The 13,554-nt window shown below is 38.7% G+C and overlaps 1 protein-coding gene across 1 annotated transcript in view; it reads left to right on the top strand.

The window, feature by feature from the left end:
* Positions 1–2,862: 2,862 nt before the first annotated feature.
* The window catches only part of TAFA1 (TAFA chemokine like family member 1), a 542,679-nt gene continuing 531,987 nt past the window's right edge, over positions 2,863–13,554 (top strand). The window contains exons 1-2 of the mRNA XM_029049804.2: positions 2,863–3,271; positions 5,333–5,453. Coding sequence (XP_028905637.1) covers positions 5,336–5,453 — 118 coding nt within the window. The 5' untranslated portion in view covers positions 2,863–3,271; positions 5,333–5,335. The remainder of the gene's footprint in view (positions 3,272–5,332; positions 5,454–13,554) is intronic.

Here is a 13,554-nt window from a genome sequence, read left to right as displayed (position 1 = left end):
GTGCCCTTTTAGACTGTGAGCCCATTGTTGGGCAGGGATTGTCTCTGTTGCCGAATTGTACATTCCAAGCGCTTAGTACAGTGCTCTGCACACAGTAAGCGCTCAAATACGACTGAATGAATGAAAGTGATTAATAAATACGATTTAATGAATGAATGAGAGGAAGCCTCTAAGGTGTAGAGCCCGGAGCTGTCCAAAATCCAACTGTGACAAGGCAGTCTGAAATGGGGATGGGAAGTTCAAACTTCCTAACTTTTGTTCTTTAAAATTTTCCCCTTCTTTACCTACTCCACAGAGTGGTGGGGGATGGGGTGGGGGAAAGGAGGTGACAGGGGCTTGGACTTGGGCCTGCAACCACTTCCTTTCTCTCCCTCTCTCCCTCCTCATCCTGTGCAGAAGCAGCTCTCCAGAGTATCCCTTGCTGGAAATTATGGGGGCCCCCAAATTGTGACAAGTAGCCCCACACCAAAGATGGGCCAGCTTCCCAGTCCAAATGTTATTTATTGAAATTGACTTGAGCATTTTAAATTAAAATGCACCCAGGCAAAAGGACTGCCTCAACTATTCTGTGCCATTGTGGATAAACAGTCACTTAAAAAAAAGGATTCACTTTTAAACCGAACTCCACAACTCTTTCTCTTCATTTAGACTGTCAAGTTGTGGTAAGTGTGGGTAAACCGGGAATGTACAAATGACAGAAAATATTTGTCAGCATTGCTACTGAGGTCCCATTGAAATTCATGGAATTTTATTTAGTATTCCCTCTCTTGAATTATATACTATACACTTGGATTCTGATCAGCTATTCTCCTCTCTACTGAGGATAGAACAAAGGGAAATGGGCTTAAACTGTACAAGAAGAGCTTTAGATTAGAAATAAGAAAGTATATTTTCTCACAGTCAAGAATTCCTAAGAAATGGACAAGACCAATGAAGGTTGCCAAATCTCTGTACCTGAATACCCAAGAAGAAAATAGACAACCTTGAGTGGTGTAGACAAAGTCTTGGTGAAGGCAGAGGGACTGACTAAACGGCTCTTCAATGTCTGATTGAGAAATTTCACAATACACTCAGTTGTGACACAACACACTCAGTTGTGACACAACACATGTTTTCACTACATATTTTGGCCAGTGAGCTGTTGATCTGACAACAAGATCATGCTTGAATAGAGTATGCCACACTGATGGAAGAAATGGCTTGTGTGTATGTGTTGAAACAGGTGAATATTCCAGTACGGGCTTTCCCTAACACAGGTTTTACAAGCACTCAACATCTGCGTTCTCAGAGAACTAGGTGTATTTTGTAACAATGACTATTTCTTGATACTTAACCACATTGGGCTCTATAGTACCTCCCCCACTTCAGAAAAATATAACTATGATGGCTAATATATTGCATGCATGTCATAGCAGGAGCACATACTTAAGAGCATGTGGTTAAAATAAGGTAAACTGACTTTTTAAATACTAAGAAATGTTAAAAAAAAAACTATGTTCTGTACCACTTTTAAATTAAACAAGAAGCATGTACTATTAGTTTCAAATTGTCTCTGAAAATTTAGTCTATTGAATTTGCAAAAAACAGAAAAAACTTCAAAACACTTTGCAAAGTGTTAAAGTATAAAAATCCTAAAAGTTAAATATTTTTCTGAATATTTAATTGGCCAATTTCTGTCTAAGCATTCCAGGGGCCTCAGAGTAGTGTGTGATCTCACTATATGTATCAAAGGTACTGCAATACTGACGCATAATAAAATGGGTGAAAAATGGGGTAGCAAGTCTAACCATGACACTTCTGACTCTGGTCAGTTTGTGTTACACCTTGATTGCCTTTTTAACTGAGCTTTTAATCTTAATTATTGCTTTATGCTTTTTTATAGCGATGAGCTGGAATAAAGAGTTGTGTTATGAAGTATTGTGTCAAAGATCAGTGTGCTGGATCTGTAAGACTGAAGGTTCAAAGTCTTAATATGCATTCTACAAAATAAAATGGCTTCAAAGGATGCACTGCAAAATTTCAAGTACTTCTATAAACTCCTTTTTAACTATTGTCAAGGGCAGAAAGTATTTTGAATTTTTAAAAATAATGTTTTAGAGTTAATGGTAAGGGTAATTTATGGTAGTACTTGGCTTCTCAGATGTTAACCAGATTTTACTGTCAAGTTGAAAATAAAGTATATGGGTGTCTAGGCACTTGGGCATAACCATCACACTGTGCACCTCTGGATATTGAACTCTGTCTACCTGCCAGAGTCTGGCAGAAAGATGTGGAAAAAAAATCCTTCAATTTTTTTTTTCTCTGTGTCAAATTCAATCTCAGTTGTTGAAAATGTCATGATTCTGTCCTTCCAATGTGTTAACCTGAACAATTTAGAAGAAGATGCTTTATTGGACAGTGGAGAGAGACAGACTGTATAAAAGCATCCATATATATGAAGATATACACATATTGCTGAATATTTGCTACTGATGAGTGACAGCTAAAAAGGGTCAATAAGAAGTAATTACAATACATGTTTCACTTTGTCATTAGCCCTCAGAAGTACTTTGCCATCTATTGATAGCGCTGCCTTCCACATTCTCTAACCACTTTCTTATGCTTCTCTTCCCTGTTTTTCCTAAACTATACGTAGCAGAATGGTATGCTTCATTTATTTGTATTGTTTGGTACACGGTATCAGATGTTAAAGCGTTAAAAGTGCTGCTCTAGTTGTTTGAGTTAGTGGGCAGGTATAACAATTCACTAAAGCTGTAATAGAGGGTAATGTCACTTTAAGACATGTGATACTTTACAGAGCAGGGATGTATTGAAACAGACTACTGATACTTACAGCATTGTATAGCCACCCTGCTTTGTACATTTAGCTACTTGACTCTGCATTGAATGCAATGTAGTGGGGATGGTCTGTCACTAAATATAAACTAATTTTCATCTGTAGGTATACTGGAAGCTGCAAATTATCTCAAGATCACTTCAAAGGTCTCATCAAGCAGAGGTGACGCTAGGAGATGATTTAAAGGTGAAAATGACAAGGTTCCCACCCCTCAAACCTTGGCTACTTCTCTGACAACACAGTCTGAGCTCTGATGTCTTCTTTACTCTGGCAATAGGATTGGTAATGAAAAAGATTTTTTTTTTAAATCCTGTTAAAGAAGATTATTGGGAAGCTATTTAAAATCCTTTATTGTGGTACAGATGGATTTTAAAAAGTGTTAGATCTTTCCAATGAACACTAATAGAGTACTCTGCTCTTGGTTGGATTACTCAGGTAAGAAGATTCTTTAGGTTTTAAGATTCAGAAAACAGATCTGAGACTCATCTGTAATAACTGGGAGAATATGCACGATCATTTAATCAGTTTTCAGGATGTACTATTTGCATAAAAACTGTATGCTTGCTGGTAACTGGAGTGAGCAGACTAATGAAAGAATATTATTAAGTAATACTGAGAATTAAGGGAAGTTAATGGAAAGAGTTAAGGAATAATAAAAAAGATGTAAATAGAAATTTTAATTAAAGCAAGGATTTCAATGTAGTAAGATACACTGGATAAAGAGATGAGAAAAAAGAGGAGAAAATGAAAAAGAGTAGAACTTTTGTTCCGAATCACTGGAGGTGATTTTTGAAGTTTAGACTATATCAGAGTGCATTTTAACTCAATGTCAAGAAGTACCACTGCATGTCAGTCACTTTTTTTCCTTGTCTTTGGATTTAAATTGCATGGCATTAAGAGAAATGTCCAAAAAATGCATTAATTTCAGGATTTACAGGCAAGCTACTATTGTTTGTCAAGGCTAAGGGGGATGAGTCTATGTTATGCCGGTAGTTCTGAAAACAAAGGAGGAAAGTGTTCTGTATACAAAATTAAACAGTAAACAGTGGGAAGAAAAACTAATTATAAACTGAATAGTAGGTTACATACACAGAGCAAAGACATAAATGACATTATGCTGTTGAAAATAATGTTTCTCTGTTTTGCACTTAATTATAGTTGTCATCAATTGTCTATTACAGTCCTAAAAATTCTTCTCATTCTTTCTGTTCTAATGCTATGTTATAGTATAATTATAATATTGTAGATTATCTTGCACTACGGGTATGTCTGTAGAAAAATATATTTTTTGCTTCCGAAGAACACAATTGCTTGGGTAGGGCTTATTTCCTTGAATAAATAAATCATGTTTAGAGGTCAGTTTCAGACTTTGATTTGCAGTTTAAAATTTTGCTGAATGATGAAGATTTTCAATGTAAAAAAGAATAATCTTAACTAGGTAGTTCTCTTTTCCTTAATGAAATAAAATATAGTTGATTAGGTTACTAGATAGAAAATGCCACAATTTCATTGGCTAAGGAGAGTGCCTAAAGTTTGATTAATTTGGCAATATGAAATGCAGCAAAAGATGTTGTTTAGGGAACTGGACGATATGTAGCATAGCTGAGCCTTGCAGATTCTGGGATCCTTGCAAGCACCAAAAGGACTGTTGAAGTTAAAAAGTATGGGAAAACGCATCCAGCTAGTACCATAGTACATCTATGTGTGTAGCTATAACCATATGCCTTCCTGTGTATGGGTATATACGTGAGTATTATATGTGAATATCATTCTTATACATATGTATAAAAAAGTGTATGTCTTAGCTATGATAGTTATTGAGAGGCAAAGTGAGAAATAGAGCAGTTCCTAGGGAGGAAAATCAGACTTTAAATTATGGCTCTCTGCACGATTAAAGCATTTGACTACTGCATGTGAAACTCAGTCTAGCTTATTACAGTTCTTTATGAGCTTGAGGGCAGCAAAAGATAGGATTTTATCTGGGGATTACAACATGATTCTGAGAAACGATTACTTTGCTTAGATGACAACATTGACATTAAAAATTAATACTTGTAGAAGTAAAAAAAATGCTACCTATCAGTAGGTAGCATATTTGCAATGAGGTTAGAGCTTCACTGAATGAAATATAAAAACCAAGCAATTTTTGTGTAATGGCCAGTAGCATGGTGTTATTAGCATCTTATGGATCTGGAATTTTAGTTAGGGACAGACTGGATTACCCATGGTTTAAAATGAAAGTGCAATTGTTTTCTTTTTAAACTTTGTTTTAATCCTACTCTGAAAAGTCTGGAATTATTAAAGTCATTCAGTCATTTTACCGACACCTCTTTACTCAGCTGTGCCTATGCTATGACCCCTACCACGTGACGATTACAGCCCGAAGACAAAGTAACAAGGAAATAGCATACTTGCAGAACTTTCCTCATCACTGGCATTGCATGTAATATGTGTCTTAAGGCTAGAGTTAATAATCAAATCTAATATTTTATTTAGAGAATGGCAATGGTCTCTGCAATGTCCTGGATCCTGTATTTGTGGATAAGTGCCTGTGCAATGCTGCTCTGTCAGGGATCCCTTCATCACACTTTCCAGCAGCATCACCTGCACAGACCAGGTAGGAACAATGAGGTACGGGATGCTGTCACATTGCAGTCTCCTGTCATTATCATTGGTTTCTTTGTAACGAATAGTTGAATACTCCTGTTATGAAAGCCAACTTTTTCTTAACTTTCCCAATTTACTTGTGCTTTTCTCCCACCGTGTGTTCCTAAGTAACCATTGAAAGCATGCTACTCTTGTTTTTCTAACATTCCTCCTTCTAAGCATTGTTTTCATTAAGTTCTCAGAAGAGGTGGCTTACCACAAGAAGCCCATTTTAAGGTATAGCTCGGTTGCCTTGTGTGTGCTGTTTTCTGTGCTGTAACTAGAATACCTTTAGTTTGATCAGCGAGGATGGAGGAGGTTTGAGAAAGGGGTAAATGTCCATTTTCAGCAAAGAAGCATGGCTTTATGCCCATGCTATATACTAATAGATATGTATATGTATGTTCTGCATATGAGTGATTCTTTAGGGACGTTAATCATAGCACGGTGATGTTGCTTCTTATGAATTAAAAAAAAAAACTTACTATGCCTCGTGTGTTTTTGCTTTTCTCCTCCTTTTCCCTTTCCCTTCATTTACTTTCTTTTCTTCTAGTATGTTTCGAGTTTTTTGTTTGTTTTTTTCTTCTGGCTGTTTCTAGGGTCCTCTAGTCTGAATTATGTCGGTTTTGAATGCTGGTCTCCAGATTTGTAATCCATTCTCTCTTCCCGTGTCCTTTCCTTTTAAAGTACTTTTCTTTTCCTCCACAGCCACGCGTTTTGATTTTAAGTCTCTCGTCTCTTCTTGTTTTTTTTCCATACTCCACTTTCTTCCTCTCCATCTTTTTTTTAAAAATCATTATGATTATTCCTCCATTCCCCCCCACCTCTCTCCAAAACGTTTCCTTTCATTCTCCTCGCTCCATCTTTGTTTGTTGTCCTCCCACCTATTCGGGGCACCCAATGTCTAGCATCCTTTCTTCCCCTCTGTCCTCTCCCGTTCTTCATCTTATCGACTGCCCCGAAGCCGGCCAAATCCCCATCGCAGTCCAACCCTCGACTGGCTGCCGTGCTTGCCCTCCACCTCCTCGTCCCCGCAGAAATCCTATCTCTTCCTCCTCCGACCTGCCCTGGCACGGCTCCCTTCTACCAACTACCGCAGCCCCGAGGGCGAGTAGCCAAGTCTCTTCCCTTTTCGTCCGCTCCCGTCCCCGGGGGACGGCCGGCGGCGCTTCCTTCCTCCTCTCCCGACTTGGCTTCAGAGGAGGGTGCGTGCGTTTGTGTATGTGATAGAGTGTGTGTGAGTGTGTCTCTCTCCATAGAGAGAGTGTGTGTGTGTCTGGGGCGGGGAAGAAGGGTTAGAGCTGGAGGACATCCCTTTTGCTCCTCACGGTCCTCGTCCGGTGCACTGGCTCCTCTTTTTCTCCTCCGCTAGGTTGCAGCCCGAGATCCCGGCGGCGGCGGGCTACCAAATAAGCAAGGCAAAGCAAAGCGCGGTCGTCTCGGCCTCGTCCCCGCCCTCTCCGCCTGCCTCCGCCGTCGCCCCAGCCGCGGGACGCTGAGCCCTTGCGGGCTGGGAGCGATGGGAGGAGCCGGCTAGAGGGGCGGGGCGGTCCCTCGGTGGCTCCGGAGCGACCGGCGCTTTCGGCCGGAGACCCCGTCGCTCTCCGGGGACTCGGGGAGGGAGGGAATCGGCGCAGCTGGAGGGGAGAGGGAGCAGAGGGCGGTGCCTCTGCAGGAGGGGAAAGCGACTGCGTTCTGTCCCTGAAAGCAATCCCGGAGTTTTAGGTGTCTGGAATCTGTGCATCAAACTCTACCACAGCCAGAGAGTCAGTGGTGGTGGTGGAGGGGGTGTTTGTGTGTGTGTGTGTGTGGGGGGGTGTTGGCCAGAAGTGCCTACACCTGTCGAAGGGCGAAGACCTGCATACTCCATCACACACTTGAGATAGACCACCTTTCTCAGTGTACTTGGCCAATTTTTCAACCCTTAAAAGGGAGAAGCCACTTTCCAAAAGCAGGGCTACCCAGATAATGCATACTAATACACAACATCTATCTGCCGTTCATGTAGTGCTACCACCTACCAAGGGAATCAACCGTGACATATGTATCTGTAGAAGATAGGTCCTCACCATTCATTTCGTATTCTTTAATAGATGCTATGTCGAGGCTACAGTTGCATTTTGCAGGCCCTTCTTATACTTCTGGTGTATAGCAAGGTAAATCTTGAAAATACACAGTTTTATGACAGATGGAAATGATTGTTTAAGCATTACCTCCTGATACACTTAGAGTGCAGAAAATCTTAAAGCCACGTACTAAACCACAACGCTTTACCTGTGAGGTAAAGTAAAATAGCAACATTGAAAACCGTTTTAAATTTTAACCTATGAACAGAAGAGATTTCTTTTGGGCAGCTCTAGTCATGAAGTGTACAATCTATAGACTGATTTCTAGACACAGTAATTAGGCTCCATATTGTTCTGGAGGATGTTTATTCAACTTTCTTAGAGCAAATGAGATTTCTCTCCCCTCTATTTTTAAGTGTAGTGAGCAAGACTGAAGCGATAGATCTTAAGATCATCGTATATTAGGTCATTTCAGCCAGACTTCTTAAAACATTATGAATATGGTTTGTTTTATGAGCAGTTATTTCAGTCTTGGGATGTTTTTCTTCCTGTTTTTTTCACTTTAGAGAAATTGACTGCATATTAAAACAGAAGATAAAACCATTACCAGAGACAGTCGCTGGTTCACTGAGGCAATCACAAATAAATAAATAAGCGAAACTGAAAATGTAATCTCCTTTTCCAAAATCTGCTAAAACAAGTGATAATTCGAGGGGGAAAATGAGAGAAGAGCATAACCAGAGCTTTGCAACATTTGCCTAAGCTTGAAAAATCACCTCTTTTATGGAGCAAGAACAGCAGGACACTGAGTGCATACCAAGTATCGGGGAAATGTGAAAAATGACACATCTTTCACTCAGAGCTGTGATACAGATAGAGTGAAGGTTTTACAGCTGCCTCATCACCTGCTTAGGAACAGCAGAGCTTTTCCTCTTGCGAGCCTTTTTCAGGCAGCTTCTCGGCACCCTACATGAGTAAGATTGATGGTGTTCTGATCCCGGGCAGCCAATTTCAGTCTCTCAAGAAATAATCCACTACATTGACAGATGAGTGGAATTTGACGTGATGTTCACCTCATTCAGATTGCTCGGCACCTGGATGGTACCAGCCAGTGAGGGTTCTTCAGGGGAAACTGTTAGAGATTTTGGACAGTTTCTGCTGTCATAACATGAAACCAGAGCAGTGTTTTTATAAGACCCTGAATTTGCAATCTGCCTGCTCAATGCAATTGGCTTGTATGCAAAAGAAATGGAAATATGTTAACTAGAAAACTCACTGATTTTTAATGTATTCAACTGCAATTCCTAAGTACTTTCTATTTTTCACATTTATATTATTAGGAATGCACCATTTACTTTCAGTTAGTCACTGTTTAAGGAAGATTAAAACATTCAATCAAATGAAAATGAATAAAACAATTACATAAGTGAATGAAATGTACAGTGTAGTTGAACCAATATTTAATTTCAGTAATTTAATATTTGGAAACACTGAGTTTTTATTTGGGGAGTGGGGCAAGAAATGACTGTGATGGAATATAGAGTGTGCCATCTTTCACTATATTTCTTGCTCTTGGTTTTGATGCTTAATTTAAGAGAGACATACTGAACAATTAAAAACTCAATAGGGAACTACTTTTGTACAGGGTAATTAAACTAGACAGTCCCCGCTCTGTCTTCTACTGACAAATGCTCTATTACCTAAAAGCCAGGCTGCCTAAATGATGACAAAGATTCTAATGGCTAGTTAATTTATTTTTCCCCCCACATATCCTAAACTCTGTGCAAATATCCAAATGTAGATAATTTCAAAATAATTTAAGATAAAAAATGCAATGTCATTCATTTATGTCTTGCCTTGGTTGTGGTTTGATGTATGAAAGTCTGTGAATTTAGAATTCAGGTATGCAAGGATGAATGATCTGAAATGATTAAAATAGCAATAAAATGTAAGCACAGTACAGACTTCAAAAGCGACTTCTGTTTTTCGACTGAAGAGCAAAAAGAGGACAAACTAAAATATTACTCTGAATATAATTCTATATGTAATTTACATGTGGCCTAAGTTTAGGCACATTGAAAAATAGGAAATGTGCAATTGTGACTTTGTTAAAAAGCATAAAAATTTGATTAAACTATAACAAACCATTAACCCCTTCTTCTTGCCTCAATGTATAATAGAAGTAAAACTAAGAATTAAATACAATCTTCTTTAAAAAATCCATAATTTCCAGATTTTGTGTTTATATCAAGGCATAATCACTTGCTAAACATCTATGTTCCAGGCACTGTACCAAGCGGTAGGGTATTTACAAGCTAATCAGGTTGGACACAGTCTGTGTTCCACATGGGGTTCACAGGTAATGTCCATTTTAAAGATGATGTAATTGAGGCACAGAGAAGTGAAGCAACTTGCCCAAGGTCACCCAGCAGACAAGTGGCAGAGCCAGGATGAGAACCTAGGTCCTTCTGACTATGGTCTATCCACTAGGCAGCACTGCTTCTTGAAGTAGAACTTTAAATTTTGATGTAATTTAATTATAAACTGGGGTGATGATGAATATTCCATGACCCTTTAGGGTTTACTATAGTATTTTCTATCTATCTAGATAGATAGATGGCTAAAGTTGTTGAGTTGGCCTAGAGATTAGAGAGGACGGGTTGTGATTTGCAGAGTTTTCTGGCTGCTAGTGATTGTTCATTGATCATCTGATTGATGTTATTGACTTAGTCCCACAAAGATAGAAAGCAGACACTATTTGGCAAGGCAATAAGATATCAGACTACAGTCTTGTGTATGAAAATAAAACCTTCTCACTTTTAATATCATGAATATATGAAAGATTTTACATTGTTGAAATGCGTAAGTAGGCATTTATGTTAGCCCAGGAAAATTCCTTCTATGAATATTACATTAAATATTATCAGAAAATAGTCACCAATCAGTCAATGGTATGTATTGATCAATTACTATGTGCAGAGCACCATATTAAATGCTTGGGAGAGTACCATACAATAGGATTAGCAGACATGTTCCCTGCCCATAACGAGTTTACAGACTAGTGGGGAGAGAGGCATTAATATGAATAAATAATTTATAATATATAATTTAAAGATATGTACATAAGTGCTGTGGGGCTGGGAGTGGGGTGAATAGCCAATTCACGTCTACCATATTAAGCAGAAATTGTTTGAAACTTGCTTTTAGAAACTGGACAAACAGCACATGATAGATGGTTTTTTAAGTCTCAATCTGGATGCCTTTTCAGGAGAATGTAAAATGTAAAGGATTTGGAACTACTCTCAGAGATAGCAATGTTGTTGAAGGCTAAAGAAAAAGACCACTATTTGAAGACTAAAATAAAATTTTATCAGCATGATCAGTTTGGCTTTTGTCAAGGGAGACCAGTTGCCTCTCTGAGGGCATTATTCCAAGAAAGTGTCTCAAGTTTCGTAGTCCTGCTATAATCTGTTGGTATAATTGTGTTTCCTTTGAAAATGGAGATTACATAAAGAAGTGATATAAATGTTAAATTGACAGTGTTCATTTACATCTACTACATATCAATGCTAAGATATTTGAATTTATTGTAACAGAGGCTTGACATAGAAGACTATTACATTTGTTAAATGAAAGAATGTGTCCACACATGAAAGTGGGATGGGTTTCTCAGTATCTCTGATACAGTGCCTTCTCATTTAAATACAGCACAGCATTTTTAAGTTTGGGGCAAGTGATATTTTCCTTCTCACCTCTGAATGTGCAGAGATGCCCTCTCTTCCTTATATTTTTCTCCTTTCCCCACTCTCTTCCCTCTTAATTTTCCTCTCTCCTGAGTCATTCTCCACCCCTCCTCTCTCTTCCTCTTTACGGGCACATCTCCTTGTTCTAATCCTTTTCCTCCATCTCATTTTCTCTCTCTGTCTCCCTGTTCTCCTCCTTGAAGTCTTGGGTCAATGAAGAAAATTCCCAATTCCCTTGCTTTTGCTGGTTAAAAATAACACCCAACATTGTTTTTTTCTGTTGGGGATGGAGCAGAAAAACCAACTGACATCCACCAAGATACTGTAAAAAGGATATTTAGAAGATAATTATGTGAATCTTTGAAATTTCCATCCTTTTTCATTCACTAAGCAATATAAAGTTCCAGTGAAAGTAAAAATGGATATGAAGATGGATATGATTCATTTAGCTACTTTTTTTCCAGAAGCCCACAAAATGGTTTATTATCTAAATAGTAGAGAGTATTTTTCAATATCCATCGTTCCAATAATGATTTCCATGACTCAGGGACATTTTGCTTCCATAAATGGATTAACTCTTCTCTGCAAACTAAACAATGATTTATTTTATCCAATTGAGTAGCTATAGTACTAATTTTCAAGGAATCTATTCATTAATCACCTTGGAGCTGAAAAATAAATGGGTTGATTTTATGAGAAAACAAAAAAGAAATGTGAACACCCATCTGCTGTCAGACAACAGGATTTGTTTAGTGCCCACTGTGTTCAGAGAACTGTACTAATAGATTCTATGAGAGATTATAAAGGTGCCTCAAGACAAGCTCCTTGCCCTTGGAGTGCATACAGTGGGGCAGATAGGATAAATATGGCATATAAACTTAGAGGTGGACATAAAGCACAAGGGACAGGGGTGTATAGGATATGAAATATGTTCACAACCAACACCCCCAAAATCACATATTTTACATGAATACACATCAGTGTTATTTATTGAACACTTACTGTGTGCAGAGCACTGTACAGAACACTGTACTAGGTGCTTGATATCCAGCACTTGTACAATAGAGTTGATAGGTATGATCCTTGCCCACATGGAGCTTACAGAGGGGGAGGCAAATATTAAATTACAGATGGGATTGTTCATAAATGCTGTGGAGCTGGGGGAGAGTATCAAAGTGCTTAGGTGATGCAGAAGGGAGGACAGGGGAGTAAGAGCTTAGTCAGGAAAGGCCACTTGGAGGAGATAGGATTTTAGTAGGACTTTGAAGATGGGGAGAGTGGTGGTCTGTTCCTTATACGGGGGAGGAAGTCCAAGACAAAAGGAGGGATGTGATCAAGAGGTTGGTGGCAAGATAGACAAGATCAAGATACAATGACTAGGTTGGTGTCCGAGGAGTGAAGTGTGCAGAGCTAAGCTGTAGTAGGAAGTGGGTGACGTAAGGTAGGAGAGGGAGAGCTGATTGAGTGCCTTGAAGTTGATAACAAAGGAGTTTCTGTTTGATGTGGAGATAGATGGTCAACCACTGGAGGTTCTTGGAAAGGAGTCTTGGACTGAGTGGTTTTTTTGTTTTTTTTTTTTAGAGAAATGATCCAGGCAGCAGAATGAAGTATGATCTAGAGAGGGGAGAGACAAAAGGAAGGGAGAGGGCAGTGAGAAGGCTGATGAGTGCTTGAACCAGCAAGGTAGCAATTTTTGTTGAGAGGAAGGGACAGATTCTAAAAATGTAAAGGTAAATGCTGGGGGAAAAAAATACAAAACGTTGAAGTGATTGGGGAGACCAGAATAAGCTAGTATTTTTCTGGGAAAGTTTCACAAAGATGGATTTTTTTGTAGAGTTTTGAAGGTAGGGAGGATCATGGTTAGTTGAAAAGGAGGAAGAAAGCATTCTATCCAGAACTGACAACATATGTGATGATTTGGAGGCAGAAGATTCATGTGTGGTGAGTGAGAAGCAGAATGCTTGGCTGGAATGAGAGCATAAACAGGTTTGGAATAGGTAATTAGTACTGATGGGTAAAGGAGAAACTTGAACTTAAGGCCAGAATTTTGAGATTTTTTTGGCTTTTCAATTTTCTAAGTGAGCTTTTTATTGGAGACCACTTTCATACAGTTCATCTGAATTCCAAGTTGCTCATATTGTAGACAAGTTCCTAATTAGGTAAATTGGATTTTGTAGCTTGTAATTTGAGGCAAAAAAGAGATTTATCCTTTTCTCTTCATACAATTTCATGTTTCATTATCTCCCTTTGCAAAGCCTCTAGC

The sequence above is a fragment of the Ornithorhynchus anatinus genome, chromosome X1, assembly GCF_004115215.2.
Source record: "Ornithorhynchus anatinus isolate Pmale09 chromosome X1, mOrnAna1.pri.v4, whole genome shotgun sequence".
NCBI classification, from domain to species: domain Eukaryota; kingdom Metazoa; phylum Chordata; class Mammalia; order Monotremata; family Ornithorhynchidae; genus Ornithorhynchus; species Ornithorhynchus anatinus.
Note: the sequence above shows the minus strand (reverse complement) of the source record. Positions and strands in the feature narration are given on the sequence as shown.